The 15,540-nt window shown below is 41.7% G+C and overlaps 1 protein-coding gene across 1 annotated transcript; it reads right to left on the minus strand.

Moving 5' to 3' along the window:
• Positions 1–4,166: 4,166 nt before the first annotated feature.
• LOC121055333 (U-box domain-containing protein 40-like) lies at positions 4,167–6,209 on the minus strand. The gene has a single exon (XM_040527590.1). The coding sequence runs from the start codon at positions 6,134–6,136 to the stop codon at positions 4,484–4,486; it is 1,653 nt and encodes a 550-aa protein (XP_040383524.1). The 5' UTR covers positions 6,137–6,209; the 3' UTR covers positions 4,167–4,483.
• Between the last annotated feature and the right edge of the window lie 9,331 nt (positions 6,210–15,540).

Here is a 15,540-nt window from a genome sequence, read left to right on the forward strand (position 1 = left end):
AGGTGGAGGTGCGGAGCATGGCCTCACCTCACCTATCGTAATTCAGATCCAGACTGACAGGTGGGCCCCACATGCCATATGGCCCACCTGTCAATCCGCAGTACTGCACATGCAGTACTGCAGATGATCCACGCCCCCACCTATCGTGTACTCAGGTGGTGACGTGGAGGAGTGAGGAGTTCAAGGCATGTGGAAAAGAAAAAAAAAGATAGTGATATAGTTTGGGTTGTTAAAATAAAAATACAATAAGTTGAACCAAGCAAACTAAGGAGCTAGAAATTTTTTATTCAATTATAGCTATAAGGCCCACTATCTTTGTGGATAGACAGAAGAGAAAAGTGGAAAGCACATCCGATCTTAAAAATCTCAACCTCATTTGTTAGCCCCTCTACTATTCACTTCAACGTGTGAAAATTTTCGCTTCAATTGTTTCTGTAGCTTATAATATATGAAAATAAAATAAGAGAACCAACCTAAAATAATGTTTTTAAGGGCAAATTCTTATATATGTGTTAAAAACCTTAATATTAACTCTAACTTAAGTTTTAAAATTTTAACAGCGGATACAACTAATAAGGCAGTATATAGACCTGCGAGAGGGTTGGTGGCATGAATGCTCCGAGGAAAAGTTTGGGGAAAAAATGCACATCAAATCACCCTCAAATTAATGGAGAGAATTCCTAAAATTCCCAAAGTATATATGGATCCAAACGGCAATCAAAGCCATACAACGACTCAATATCTCATTGGCAGCCATTCATTACCGACAAATGGGAGTCCTTTTTCAGTCCCCCTCCTGCATTGCCCGAAGATGAAACGTCGGGTCCAACAACGATGATCGCCTCATCCTTCATCCCATGTTGCATTTGCACACCCTCGACCAAAGCATGCCATGCAGTCAGTGTATGCGGCTGCCAAGAGCGACATGCTCGTTGTCAACGATGAAAACGGTCAAAACCGGTCATATTTTAATAATATTTTCTGAAACGGTATCGTTACGGTAAAAAAAATTCATATTTATGAAAATTTATGAATTGCAATGCTTAGTGTGAAATTTAATAAAGTTCAGACAAAAACTAGAAAATGTTAAATTTTAAAAAGGTAATGGTTAGTAAGATATCATTTTTATATTATTATTTTCGAAAACAATATCAGTACAGTCAGCAAATTTTCGTACCGTTTTTATCTCTAGTCGTTGACATATAGGCCCCGTCGTTTATGGATCCATATATCAACTACGAGTCCATCTAACTTTTTTACTACCTCCGTCCCATAATAATCTCATTTTTTGTTTTCCGTGTCCAATGTTTGACCATTCGTTTTATTTGAAAAATTTGTATAAAAATTTTAAAAAATTAGTCACGTATAAAGTAATATTCATATTTTATCATATAGAAATAATAAAAATATTAATCGTAAAAAATTAAAATAAAACGAATAGTGAAACGTTGGACACGTAAAAACGAAAAATAATATTATTATGGGACAGAGGTAGCACGACAGAGGATCTCGTTCTCGCTGCTCACCTCACACTGACGCATCCGCCGGGCTGCTCGCAGCTGGAAGCGGTACGGGAGCCTGTGGGCAGGTGAGGTTAGGTAGGTAGGGCGGGGCCCGTCGCTCTCCTCCGCCTTCACTCTCGCTCGTACTGAAAAGCCAACGGCGACGGCGAGCATGCGCGGACGCGGACGCGGACGCGGTAACGACGACGACGAGCGGCGGGCGCGCGCCACGCAGGACGCAGCCGCTGACCGATCTCGCTCGCTCCCGCGGCCGGTGCGTGGTGCATTGCTCTCCCTATAGCTACCGGCTTCGGCGTGGCGCCCCGACGCGACGTCTCTGCTCGGCTGCATGTGCGCATCCGCCCGCGTGGATGGATGGATCCAAGCGGAAACTGCGAAACCACTTGGCTTTGCCTGCTCAACTTGGTCAAAACCCAACCAAGCACCAAAGGCAAGGGTGTTTATCTTTTCTTTAATCCTTAAAGACGAACGATATATCTGTAAATAAAAAATAATTTATTAATAAAATTTTTATATATGTATTTTTATCGATCTAAAGGCCAAGACTAAAGAATAAACTTTAATAAAAAACCATCAAAATCAACTCCAATTTAAAATTTAGCCTACAAACATAATTATAAGAGTAAAGATCGTGTGAGCAAGCAGGTCATCTGTTTCCAACCCAATCCTAGCTATATATGGGCTGGCCGAAATTGACCGTGGCCAGGCTTCAAGTGCAGAAGTCAACTATACATATGATATATATTCGCCTGCATAAACCGTTGGTCACCGTTTTTTATTTGACGGGCTTGGCATTACGTGCATCAAACCCTATTAATATACTAGTAAGGGAATGACGCCAAGTTACCAACAACTCGTGTACCTTTCTGTTCTGAAGACTATCACTGGAATCGCACGGACGGCCCTATCCTATAGCGAGGGCTAACTTGCTGGCGCATATAAGGCACGCTTACGGCTTACCAATCGAAATTGCATGCAGGAGTACACCGTTGCTTACATTACACTGCAAACAAATGCATGCGTGGCAACGACATAGTATCTGTTAATCGGAGAAGCGAAGGTAAGAGTGGATACCGTGATGGCTTAATCCATGTTAGTTCAGAATTTTCTTTTCCATGACCACGACCCATTCATGCCATGTTTAGTTCCCAAAGTTTTTTAGGTTCACCATCACATTGAACTTTGAATATATATATATATATATATATATATATATTAAATATAGTTAAAAATAACTAACGGTATAATTTGGAAAAAAATTGTGAGACAAACTTTTAAGCCTAATTAATCCATGATTAGTCATAACTACTGCAGTAACTCACATGTGTTAATATCAGATTAGTTAGGCTTTAAAAAAATTGTCTCGTGATTTCCTAATACCTATATAATTAATTTTTAATTAATCATCGAAATATTCTTTTGACTTCGAATCAAACATCTCATATACCTAAAGCGCTCACTGTCTGTAGCGCCTGCTCTGATTGACCCCTCCACATGCATGCATGGCTTACCTAAGCGTGGACCTTTGCAGGACTGTCAGACAAAAGCTCCAAACAATAACGTGCCTTTTTAAATCACAAACAGGTGGCTTCCTTTTCTTATCAGAAAGTGTTGTGTTCGTTGCATTTTCATTTCATGGCCGGGTGATTGCCACTACTCTGAGTTAGTTTTTAGGTGCAAGATTCCAACCATATAACACCCTTTTCTTGTTGCAAAGTGCACACACTTGTGGTATATGGAATCTATCGTTATGCAACCACCATTTTTGTTGTGAATTTGTTATGAAATGCCTATCTAGCTAGCTTTGTCCTTGCAGAAATTTAAGATTGTCAGTTTGGAGCAAAATAGCAATGCGTCAGGCGATTGGCACTATTCCGAGTTAATTTTAGGTGTTAGATTCCAACTAAACGTCTAATCCACCCTTTTATTGTTACAAAACACACACATTTCTGGTATGGAAATATGAAACCTAGCAACATGTGACCACCTCCACCATCTGTTCTTTCCGAAATTCAAGATTCTTCGGTCTTTTGGAGAGACTAGCAATGCGTCAGTGAGAAAAGGGTTTGTTTCTTATGACATGGGCAACATCCAGGAATCATTCAGTACATGGAGACCAATGCAAAAGGTCAGGCTTGCATATGACCCTACAGGAAATGTAGACCATACTGTACTACCTTTGGCAGGGGACAAGCATGGCCTCACTGTCTTTGTCAACAATTTTAAAAATGATAAATTCCATATGTAGATCCGTCTAATGCAGTATGAATATGGACAGCTCGGATTGAAGTGTATCATCCAATGAGCAAAAACGCCGAGGTATCAGCACCCATTGATTTATTGTCTGAATTTCCATGACCACTTGGGCAGTGAGGGAATGTTCCATAAACGCATAGGCATATGTTTCATTCGGAGTTTAGGTGTCTTTCTCGATTTGAACCAAAAAAAATGACACACTTTAACCAAATTTTGATGAAAACCCTCTGATATCCTTGTGCAAAGAGCCAAAGCATCAACAGAATGGAGAAAATTCAGTCATTTGAATATCTGATACAACATAGTATAGCAAGTTCAGGTCTCACACAAATCGCTGAATGTTTCACAAACCATAAGGCCACAAAGCAGTATCTAGCATTAGCAATGTGCTACAAGTGTAATTGGATTGGATCAGAGCAAAAGGATTTGATCTTATTTACAGATGCAGAAATTCAGGCACATGCTGTCTTCCTTGTTGAACAATGCCCCAATTTTTGCAAAGTACACACAGAACAATGCCATACTCTGGCTTGCAAGCTACACCCCGCACCAGCTTGTCCGCCAACTTTACACATTCGAGCACAAACACATGGCGAGACCTCGCCGGCGGCGACCGGCCGGCAATGACCGGTGCAATCCTCTTCGAAACGAAGGACGTGTCGACCTCGACTGTTGTCTAATGGTTGTAGTACACTGTGGTGGGTTTAGAACTCGGCTGTGTTGCTGCACGACGAGGACCCGAGCTCGCGCTGGCGGCGGCGGAACGACATGAGCCCGTCCGACACGATGCTGCCGGCGTAGTCGTCGCCGTCGCCGCACTCGAGGCTGCTGCCGGTCAGGTCGGCCGCGTCGTCGGCCTCGTTCCGCATGGCCCGGAGCGTCTTCCTGGCCATGTCGCGCCGCACGACGCCCGGGGCGCACTCCTCGGCCACGCGGCGGAGGGCCTTGTCCGCGCCGGCGGCGCGGGCCAGGCCGCGGAAGCGGAGGCTGCCCCGGCTCATGGCGTACATCGCCGCGACGCACCACTCGTCGAGCTCGGCGTCGCGGGTGTCGTGGGAGAGGATGGCGGTGACGGCCGCCACGGCGCCCGCGTCCATCAGCGCGGCGCGGCCCTCCGTGCAGGCACCCACGTTGCAGACGACCATGAGGGCCAGCCTCCGGATGGGCGTTCGCTCGGCGGCGCTGGACGCGACGGCGAGCAGCGCCTTAGGCGCGCCGGGGAAGCGGGCGATCTTCGACTGGTTTACTGCGGCGAGGGAGAGGTGGTAGAGCGCCATCCCTGCGTCGCGGCGCGCGGGCGCGGGCTGGGCGGGAGAGGTGAGCAGGTCGAGGAGGGGAGGCACCGCGCCGAGCACGCCGATGGCGGCACGGTTGTCCTCGTTGAGGGCGAGACCGAAGAGCGCGCCGGCCGCGTGCTCTCGGGCCTCCGGCGGTGACGTGCTCGAGCAGAGCACCTCGACGAGCGGCGGCACGGCGCCCGCACGGACGATGCGCACCTTGTTCGCCGGCTCGAGGGTGAGGTTGACCAGCGCGGCGGTCGCGTCGACACGAGCGCTGGCGTGGCGCGGGATGAGCAGCACGCGGCGGAGCGCGGCGAGCATCCGCGGCGTGCAGAGCGCGCGCCGGCGCTCCGCGCTCTCCCGCGTGGCCTCCCGGAGGCCGGCAACGGCCAACACCACCTCCTCTTCCTCGTCCGCGTCCATCACCTTGGCAACCACCACGTCCTCGAGAGGGTCAACCGCCGTCTCCACCTGCTCCCGAACCACCTCCTTGCTCGTCGCCTCCTTCACGGGCTTCACACCAACCTCCTCGTCCGCCGGCATAATCTCCGACGAAGACGTGTACGAGGACGTCGACGCCGGCGACGAGTAGGACGAATTCGAAGAGCTCGCCGGCGCCGCACGCCGAGTCCTCACGGACTTCGCCGCATCCGGCGGCATCGCGCGGAGCACGGCCGCCCGAGCAGCCTCAGCCGACGGCGGCACCGGCACCGCCCTCCCGGAGCGCGCGCACCAGGTACCAATCGCCGCCCTGAGCGCAGCGTTGGGTATCATCGCGTCGGAGGCGGACCCCATCCCGGGAGGCAAGAACGCGAGCTCCGCGCAGGCCTGGAGGCAGGCGCGCTCGTACGTCTGCCCCGACGGAAGGATCACGGGGTCGGCCATGAGCGCGCCCAAGATCGGGCACGCGAACTCAGCCGGAGGCGGCTCCTCCTCTACCGCAGCCGCCGCCGACCGCGCCGGCGAGTGGGGCTCCGGCGCCGGCTGAGGCGGGGGGGAGGGTGGCTTGGAGGACGGCGACGGCGGCGCGCTGCGGTGGAACGGCAGCTTCCAGCGGCGAGGACGGCCCGCACCCATGAAACGCGCGCGCGCGGCGGGGCGGGTGGGTATTTACCGGCGGCGGCGGCGGCAGTGGGCGGAGGAGGAGCGAGGAGCTTTTGCTGCTGCGGCGGCCATTGGATGGTGTTTTTGGTTTTGGTTTTTATCTTTTGGGTGTTTGGGTGCTTTGTGGCATGGCTGGAACCGAGGTCAGTGCGTGTGTGCGCGCCACTCGGTTTTATGCGCCGCGAGAGAGAGGGGGAAACCTTAGCCGGGAAGGGATCGATGCGGTGAGTACTGTAGTGTCGCTGGCCGAGGCGCGGTTTTTTTGGGTTGATTTGCTGGGATTTTGGGTGCGTTTAGGCGTAGGTTTTCATGTGTCTTATGATATGTGCACTTAGTAACAACAAATATGTTAATATGTTAGTATTGTTTATAGTATTATTTAGAACAGTGGCAAAAAAGTTAGTTATTCTGGGATGGGAGTTGGGAGGGAGGGAGTACGGGGGCGGTGTGAGGCACGGGCGGTGGTTGGTGCGTGAAACCATCGCGAGGCAAGGCAACGGCGGGTTCGTAGCCAGGTGCGGTCGGGTTGGGGCGTTTTTGGTCCACCACCAGTTCGGCTGGTTGGCACGTGTATATTTTCTAGTGGTAAGATAAGATTTATTAAGATAAAAGAGATGTTTTTCTTCTTAATTTCTCATCCTACAGCATTAAATATTTAGCAAAAGTATTTTTAGTTTAAACATCAATTACCTAAATAGGCCATAAATGCTTAAAAAATCTAGCACATCACCCTTACTTTAATATACAGTATCTATCTCACATATTTCCCGTCTTTACAAGGGGGTGTTTTTTTCTGGGGGCTAAACTTTAGCCACTAGTCACATCGGATGTTTGGATACTTATTGTAAATATTTACTAATTATGGATTAATTAGGCTCAAAAAATTCATCTCGTGGATTAGCTCTCATTTATGAAATTAGTTTTTTAATTAGTTTATATTTAATACTTTAAATTAGTGTTCAAATATTCGATGTGACATGGTGCTAAAAAGTTTGGCCCATCTAAACAACCCCTACATCTCGTTCGAGTACACACACGGGAGCTGCCGGAGGTGAGCTCCGAGCCTCCGACGAATGGAGAATACTAGATGAATTACTAGGTTATTATTTGGTTTTATGCTAACTGTTTAGGTTAAATGTATGAACAATCAAAGTAACTAAAATTTGTTTTAGGAAGTGAATGAGAAACTACTACAGAATTTACTTATGTACGAGTTTCAATGGCAGAATCATGTATGACGAGAAAAGTAGTGTAATCGTTCTACGGCGATAAATACGCTCTCACTACTATTCGTCTCGTGCATCTCTCTGCCAGTGATCGACGAAAGTCAAAAGGGGTGATCCGACTTGTGTGGACCGCCTACCAGGAGGACACGTCACACATTCTTTTTCGATTTTTTCCTCCGCGCCGTATTTTCATTTATACTTATGCTTATAAATCATAATTTATATTTTTAATTTTTAATTTTAAATTGATTTTAGTGTTTTCATTAAAGATTATTTTTAGCTTTAGCTTTTAGATCGCTAAAAATATAAATATAAAATTTTATTTATAAATTATTATTCATTTATAAATATGCCGTTTGTTTTTCCCGTGGTACATCCAAACAGGGCAGGAGTGATCGGATGATGCAGGGTTGTTTGGATTGAGGGATTTTTTTGTCCCTTATCAAATCGGATGTTTGGACATTAATTAGAAGTATTAAATATAGACGGATAAAAAAACTTATTATATAAATAAAGGCTATTTCATTAGACAAATTTTTTAAGCCTAATTAATCCACGATTAGCAAATGTTTACTGTAGCATCATATTCGTTAATCATGGACTAATTATGCTCAATAGATTCGTCTCGCGAAGTAGTCCAGAGTATGAGGTGAGTTTTATTAATAATCTATATTTAATACGTCTAATTAGTATCTAAACATTTGATGTAAGTTTAGCCCTATGTCATATCGGATGTTTGGATACTAATTTGAAGTATTAAACATAGACTAATAAAAAAAACCTAATTTCATAAATGAGAGCTAATCCACGAGACAAATTTTTTAAGCATAATTAAAAATCTATAACTAGAGCATATTTACTGTAGCATCACATATGCTAATTATAGATTAATTAGACTCAATAGATTTGTCTCGTGAATTAGTCTAAAATTATAAATAAATTTTATTAATAGTCTACGTTTAATATTTATAATAAATAAGTGATTAAACATTCGATAGGACAATAGCCTAAACTCTGTCCCTTCTGCCAGACACCCCCGGAATGGCACCAGGAACAGGACCTCGAGATGCCGTTCGCTGCTGCCCGTCGTTTCACCGCTCGTGCCAGCTCAACTTCGGCAAGCGCACAGGATACGTGAGATCGTTTTCATCTCTCTCTCGTCTCGTCTGCGAGCTCCGAAAAGGGCGGGAGGCAGAGCCGGTGAGCCCAACTTGCGTCGCGTCGTCGACGCTGCGGACAAACGCTTCAACGTCCGTCCCTCCGGCCGCCGCAGCTAGCTGCCCATGCAACGACGGCAAACCCCCCTGCACACACAAAAACGATCCTGCTAGTGCTAACGCAGCATTTTTTTTTCACACCTGTCTCCCTACTATTCATCGGTTTTTGCGTTTATTATTTCAAACTATATAATTAGTTATTTTTTAACTTTACTTAATATTTTATACATGTGTGAAAAAATCAATACATAGGTGATTGGGAAAATTTCGAGGAACTAATAGAAGGCCTTTGTACTACAAGAGAGGTATTGGCGCCGAGTGTGTGAACCGGATAACCGGGTCAAAGCAAGCTCCATCGCTGTCTACATCACAGGGACTCTGACACATGTGAGCAATGTCTCACGTTTTCAAAATCATTTTTTTAAAAACATCACATAAATTTTTAGATATCTAAATAAAGGATTAAACATTGATAAATATTAAAACTAATTACACAGTTATAGAGGAAATCATGAGACGAATCTTTTGAGCCTAATTAGGATATAATTAGCCATAAATGCTACAGTAACCAACATATGCTAATAACAGATTAATTAGACTCAAAAGATTTGTCTCTTGATTTATAAGCGGAATCTAGAATTTATTTTATAATTAAATTATGTTTAATACTTTAAATATATATAACCGTACACATCGATGTGACTACTCTCCCAAATAATTTTGAGATCTAAACGGTGACTCAGTGGTAATATGCAGCTCCTTGTTTTATGTAGACTTGTGTGTGTCCATGTGTGATGTGGCTGGCGAGTAGATGGAAAAAAATAATTATACATCTTTGCGTGAAATTGTTAGACAATTTTTAAATCTAATTAGTCTAGGATTAGCTACAAGTACTATAATAATTATATGTAGTAGTGATGAATTAATTATGTTCAAAAAATTCGTCTCATCGTTTATAGACGAGCTATAAAATTCGTTTTTTCATTTACGTCTAAAAGCATCTTCTAACATTCGATCAAACGGTCTTACACTCAAATTTTCTTACTAAGGTCTTGTTTAGTTGCCAAAAATTTTTGGTAAAATGATCACGTCGAACGTTTGACCAGATGTTAGAAAGGGTTTTTGGACACGAATGAAAAAACGAGTTTCACAGCTCTACTGCAAACCGCGAGACGAATCTTTTGATCCTAATTAATCCATCATTAGCACATGTTGGTTACTGTAGCACTTATAGCTAATCATGCACTAATTAGACTTAGAAGATTCATCTTACGATTTCCTCTATAACTTTGAAATTATTTTAATTTTCATTAATACTTAATGCTTCATTTAAATGCCCAAAGATTGAATGTGATGTTTTCGAAAAAATATTTTGGGAACTAAATAGGCCTAAGGAGGTATTTATTGTTTAGTCCTTAGTCACATCGGATGTTTGGATATTTATTATAAATAGTAAATATAGACTATTAATAAAATTCATCTGTAATCTTTGACTAATTTGCAAGACAAATCTAATAAATCTAATTAATCCATGATTAGTCTATGTTATGTGATGCTACAATTAATATTTGTTAATTATGGATTAATTAGCCTTAAAAAATTCGTCTTGCGGATTGACTCTTGTATATAAAATTAGTTTTTTTATTAATCTATTTTAATACTTTAAATTAGTGTCAAACGTGCTAACCCCTAAACGGGCCTGAGTATAGGATGGGACCAGGTGTCCACAGGTTAGCTTCGGTTTCTTGCTTCGCCTGGTCAATGCACTGTCACTTTGTCATTGCCTGAATTCTCTTCTGGCTAGCAGCTCTGCTCAGTGCCTCGGTGTGGCTGCGACGTGGCAGATTGGCAGGCGATATGATCACTTGTGAATTGTGGGTCGTTGGCCGGATAATACGTCAAACGATCGCTACATAATAAAAAAAAGTTAGTTTTTAACACTGCCACGGTAGTGACGAGTAATAAATTTATTAGTAAGGTCATGCACAAGACTAAAAAATTGATCATTACATAATAAATGTCTCCATATTGGCAGCTTTTATAGGGTTATTATAGCATTAGTTATAATAATTACCATATAAGTCGTCTAGAGTATTATTTTTTTCTTATTTATGATCACTTTGTTTTTTTACTCTAGTCATAAGATTATGAAGCTTGACAAAATTAATATCACCTATATGTGTTTTACACCTATATGTGTTTTACACCTATAGACTGCATGGTTTTAACTTTTATATATTGTTCATGCCCTAATATGTTATAACGCGTATGACTAAGTGACCTCATACTCATATATTATACTCCCTTCGTTCCGTAAAAACTCATTTTAGTATCGAATGTGATATATTATGAATATCCACTCATATATTATACTCCCTTCGTTCCGTAAAAACTCATTTTAGTATCGAATGTGATATATTATGAATCTGGACATACGTTGTATGACACATTCAGTACTAGATTTGATTTTTATGGGACGGAGTGAGTGGATACCTATAAGTTATATGGGCTATTTGGTAGAGCTGGAATCTGGACTTGTTTGTTTTTCCTTGAAGAAATCAACTATAAATTTAAGGTTGAAAATTTAAATATTGGGTAATAAGCAACAAGCAAAAACGAAGGAGGCGGTGGGGCTTTAGGTCGTATTCTTTCCAATGGATAGGATGAAAAATGCCTTTATTGTGTTTGTGTGAGTACGCTTCCAAAGATATGAATGGTGTGTATTTTTCTAAAATAATCTTCTATATAAAGGCTGCTTTAAAAACTATATTAACATTAATATATTCTTAAGTTTATAGCAACTAATATTTAATCTATCATTCACTAGTAGGATATCTTGTTTTGCATGATCATCATCTTAGGGTTGGGGGATTAGGTTAAAATAAAATAACGGCTTGAAGACAAACCAAAATGTAGCTCCATATCTTCCCCTAAAAAAATGTTTAGCCCATGTGGTGGCACTCATTCAAGCACCAAAGTTTAGTCCATCCCTAATCACCAACCCACTATTAAAATACTGTTACTAGTAAACTGGCTTCGGTTACTAGGTCACACGTCTCAAAAGTTTTAGCAATTTACATACTATACTCACCAAGTACCAACTGGGTACCTCTTGTCTCTTGTTGTGAATAAAGTCATCTTCCATTAAAAAATAATGACGGTTCATAGCATAAATGATAAGGACTAACAGTTGCTTCTACTATGCTAAGCAATGTCTTTAAGGAAGTGAAATTCTACTTAGCAAGGGTTTATATGAAGTGCTAGGTTAGAAAATCTAGTATTATAGACGGAGGCCCAGTTCTTTACTAATAATCGATTATGCTATATCACGGGTACATTTCCTAAACTTCCAAACATCCTGTAAAATTTTCCATAAAAATGTTCCTCCTATAAAGTTCTAAAAGATTTTTTTAATTTTGTAGCAGTATTTAATTCAGTCGTTTATATATTAAATAGTTATCAAAATTAATAAAATGAAATTTAAAGATCTCACGGAGAAACAACACCAGAATGGAGAGAAAGGGGATAGCTTAATTAGGATCAAATCCAAGGTTACAACAAATGTCACCTTTGGTGCTTAATAACCAAAATAAGACAAAATGGCTTGAAGACAAACCAATATCAAACCCTATCTGAGGACTGAGGTAGTGAGGTGGCGAATTTTTTGAATTTTAAATTTTATTTATTAAATAATTTATAAATTTAATTTGTATTTCAAAAAATCACAAAACTAACCTCCTGCCACCCTCTAGGAGGGTGGAAAGGTGACGTGGTGCAAAATTCGCCATGTCGCCCTTTACGGCCGTTGCTGGTGACCGAGTGGCCGTTTGCCACGTTACCTTTCCGTCCTCCTAGAGGGCAGCAGGAGGTTAGTTTTGTGATTTTTTGAAATATAAAATTAAATTTGTAAATTATTTAATAAATAAAATTCAAAATTCAAAAATTCGTGAGTGACATTCATGAAAGTATCCGTAGTTCAGTCCATCCCTACTCACCAAACCTTACTTCTGCGTCTTAAAATATAACCATTTTTACAGTTGGATACAGAGATTAAGAAAATATGTGAAATGATTAAAGAAATATCGTGATTGGTTGAGAAGATAATGTAAGTGGAAAAACTAATCTAAGAACGATCGTGATGGATTAACATGATAAGTCAGGTAGAGAAATAGTTTTATTTCAAAACAAAATATGAGTGCTAGAAATAGCTTCATTCGAATAAAGAGGGAGGGGTGCATTAGGTTAGTACTTGACATACATAGCACATGTCCAGGTGGTAAGATTAGTTTAATCCACATGCTTACCTAGCAAAAGTAGGTTCTCGTCCGGATTCTTTTCCCCCGGTAGCTTCCTGTCTCTTGTGGTAAACAACACTAATCACTTGTCATCTTCCATTAAACAAAGAGATTATTGCATAGCTGACTTTATTTTGTGAGCTAACTATAGATTTGACTCTATTTTTTTCACTTTACATTTTTAACCCCGATTTTCAAACTTAAAGCTTCACTTTACATTTTTAACCCCAATTTTCAAACTTGAAACAGCCGTCTGTCCCTGCTGTTAGGGTTCAGTCAGAAATCAGAATAAAAAAACATAAGAAAAAGAAAAGGACACATGAAAAGACAAAAATACCCCTTCATCTAACTTATCCCCTTCTTCCTCTCCCGTTGGAGGCAGAGCGGCTGTGGGCGGCTGCGTGCGGCGGCGGTGGCGAGCAGCAGCAGGCGGCGCGAGTCGGCGGGGGGCGGCTACGCGAGTCGAGGCGGCGGCGCCGGCCACCCGAGTGGGCGTGAGGCGACGGGCGGCGGTGGCGGCAGCGAGCAGCGGTGGGTGGTGCGAGTCGGCTGGCGGCGGCCGCCGCCGCACGAGTGGGCGCGAGGCGACGGGCGACGGGAGGCAGTCGCGCGAGTGCGCGCGACGAGGGCGCCGCTGCGTTGTTGCGCGACGACCATGCCACAGTCATCCGGTACTTCCCCACGCATGTGAGGCGAGGCCGTGGTCGATTTGTTCGTTTCGTCAGGCCAAAATCAATCATTTCTTGCCATCGATCGATGCTCCCAATCTTGCTTGCTAGATCCTCTTTTATTTACTTTTTATATATTTATGTATTGCTATTATCGATTGATTGATGCGAAGCCAATACTTTGTGTTGTGTTTGATTACCGAATTAATTAGCGTTAAACCTGTGCATCCAACATGGATTACCAATTTTTTCCCCAGTGATGATTGGTGGATGTAGTTGCACTCCTCTCGCCTCCACATGTTTTTGTATGATATATTGCAATGCAGTTGAATTATATAAGGAACTCCTGTTATCTGTTTCGCTACCATGCTTGCTAATAGCCAAACGAAAAAATAAAGGAAAACTCGATATTTCTGCTTTAGCTATTATTTTCTGCAGGTTCTGTGCAATAGAGCGAAACTGCACTCCATATCATGCTCAATTAAATCTTATTCTCACAAAGGATCACAGGTTAATGATGATTCGAATTTGAGCCGAATTTTGTTCAAATTTTAGTATAAGTTGTCAATTTAATCAAACTTCAGTCAAATATCAAACAAATTTGTCTCAAATATTAAACATAAATAAAATATTATAATTAAATTATCTGTTTCAAGGGACATATGTATAAAATTGGGTCAAATGTGCAATACGTATTTACAAAGTAGGGTCAAGTATGTAAGGGTAAAAAGTTCATTTATGTTTCATTTGACACCGTTATGCTCAGTTAACAGACTAGGGTCAGTCGACTGCTTCAAATTTGAAAATCAGGGTCAAAACTGCAAAGTGAAAAAAAGAGGATCAAATCTACAGTTAGCTCTAGAAATAGAGTCAGTTATGCAATATCGCCTTAAACAAATTAACGGTGGTTTCTCTCCTCATCCTTTTACTCTAAGCTGCTTAGGTTCATACGCCAAATTTAAATTTTCCAACTTAAACTTAAAATTGATTTTAAGGTTTTTTACCAAACTTTATCTTTTTAACTTTAACTTTTAGATTCTTTAAGAGTACATATATAAAAATTTTATTTATAAAATTATTTTTCGTTTGTAAACATGTTATTTAATTTTTTTCATTAAAAAACCAAACAATCACCCGCTTTCGTAACATAATCCACGTGGAGTCGTGAGCAGCGGAGATTATTATATACACGTCTGCAACAGAGTATTGTTGGCACTGAAGACTGCATGCAGACAGACATCGATCTCTTGCAACTTTAAGACCAGCTAGGGGTGCCTTGGAGAAAGGTTTATTCCTTAAGCCTCAGTACAAGTGTAGAACACTAGAACGTGTTCTCTTTCGCAAAACAAAAGGGCTCCTGGCTCCACAATGTTTTCTCCTTTGTTGAGTACTCCGATACTCCCCTTCATGCTCTGTTCGATGCCCTGCTTTTGGAAATACATTATATTACCACTTTCTAAATGAAAACAAGTGCATGGCTCATGGCTGCGAAGGGTTTGTAATACCGTAAGGTTACCTTTCGTGTTAACCATCGTAACAATTCTAAGTTTACTGCATTGCTAATAGTTCAGCACCCAACCATTCCGCTTCTGTGTATAAGTCAAGATTTAAATTTTTAACTTTAAATTTATAGTTGATTTTAAGGTTTTTTAACCAAAATTTATTTTTCAACATTGGCTTTTAGGTTACTAGGAATACGTTTATAAATTTTTTGTTTATAAATTATTTTTGTTTACAAATATACCGTGAAAAATCCAAAACAATCACCCCTACGTAACTACATCTAAAATTGATCCATAAAACTGATTTTTGAGAATTAGACTAGAAATCATATCTCCAACAAATTCCCAAGTCCGTTCTTAATATTTATGTATGGCTAAAATCAGTTCTCTCGTATTCTAAATTTGAGGCTAAAATATGTATTCCTAATACAAGTTCAAAACTTCTTACGGAGTAGCATAATTTTTAGGC

The sequence above is a fragment of the Oryza brachyantha genome, chromosome 9 (genome assembly GCF_000231095.2).
Source record: "Oryza brachyantha chromosome 9, ObraRS2, whole genome shotgun sequence".
In the NCBI taxonomy this organism is placed as follows: Eukaryota; Viridiplantae; Streptophyta; class Magnoliopsida; order Poales; family Poaceae; genus Oryza; species Oryza brachyantha.

What these genes read in the sequence shown, in the direction of transcription:
- LOC121055333 (XM_040527590.1), bottom strand. Translation starts at nt 6,136, where the DNA reads ATGGGTGCGGGCCGTCCTCGCCGCTGGAAGCTGCCGTTCCACCGCAGC.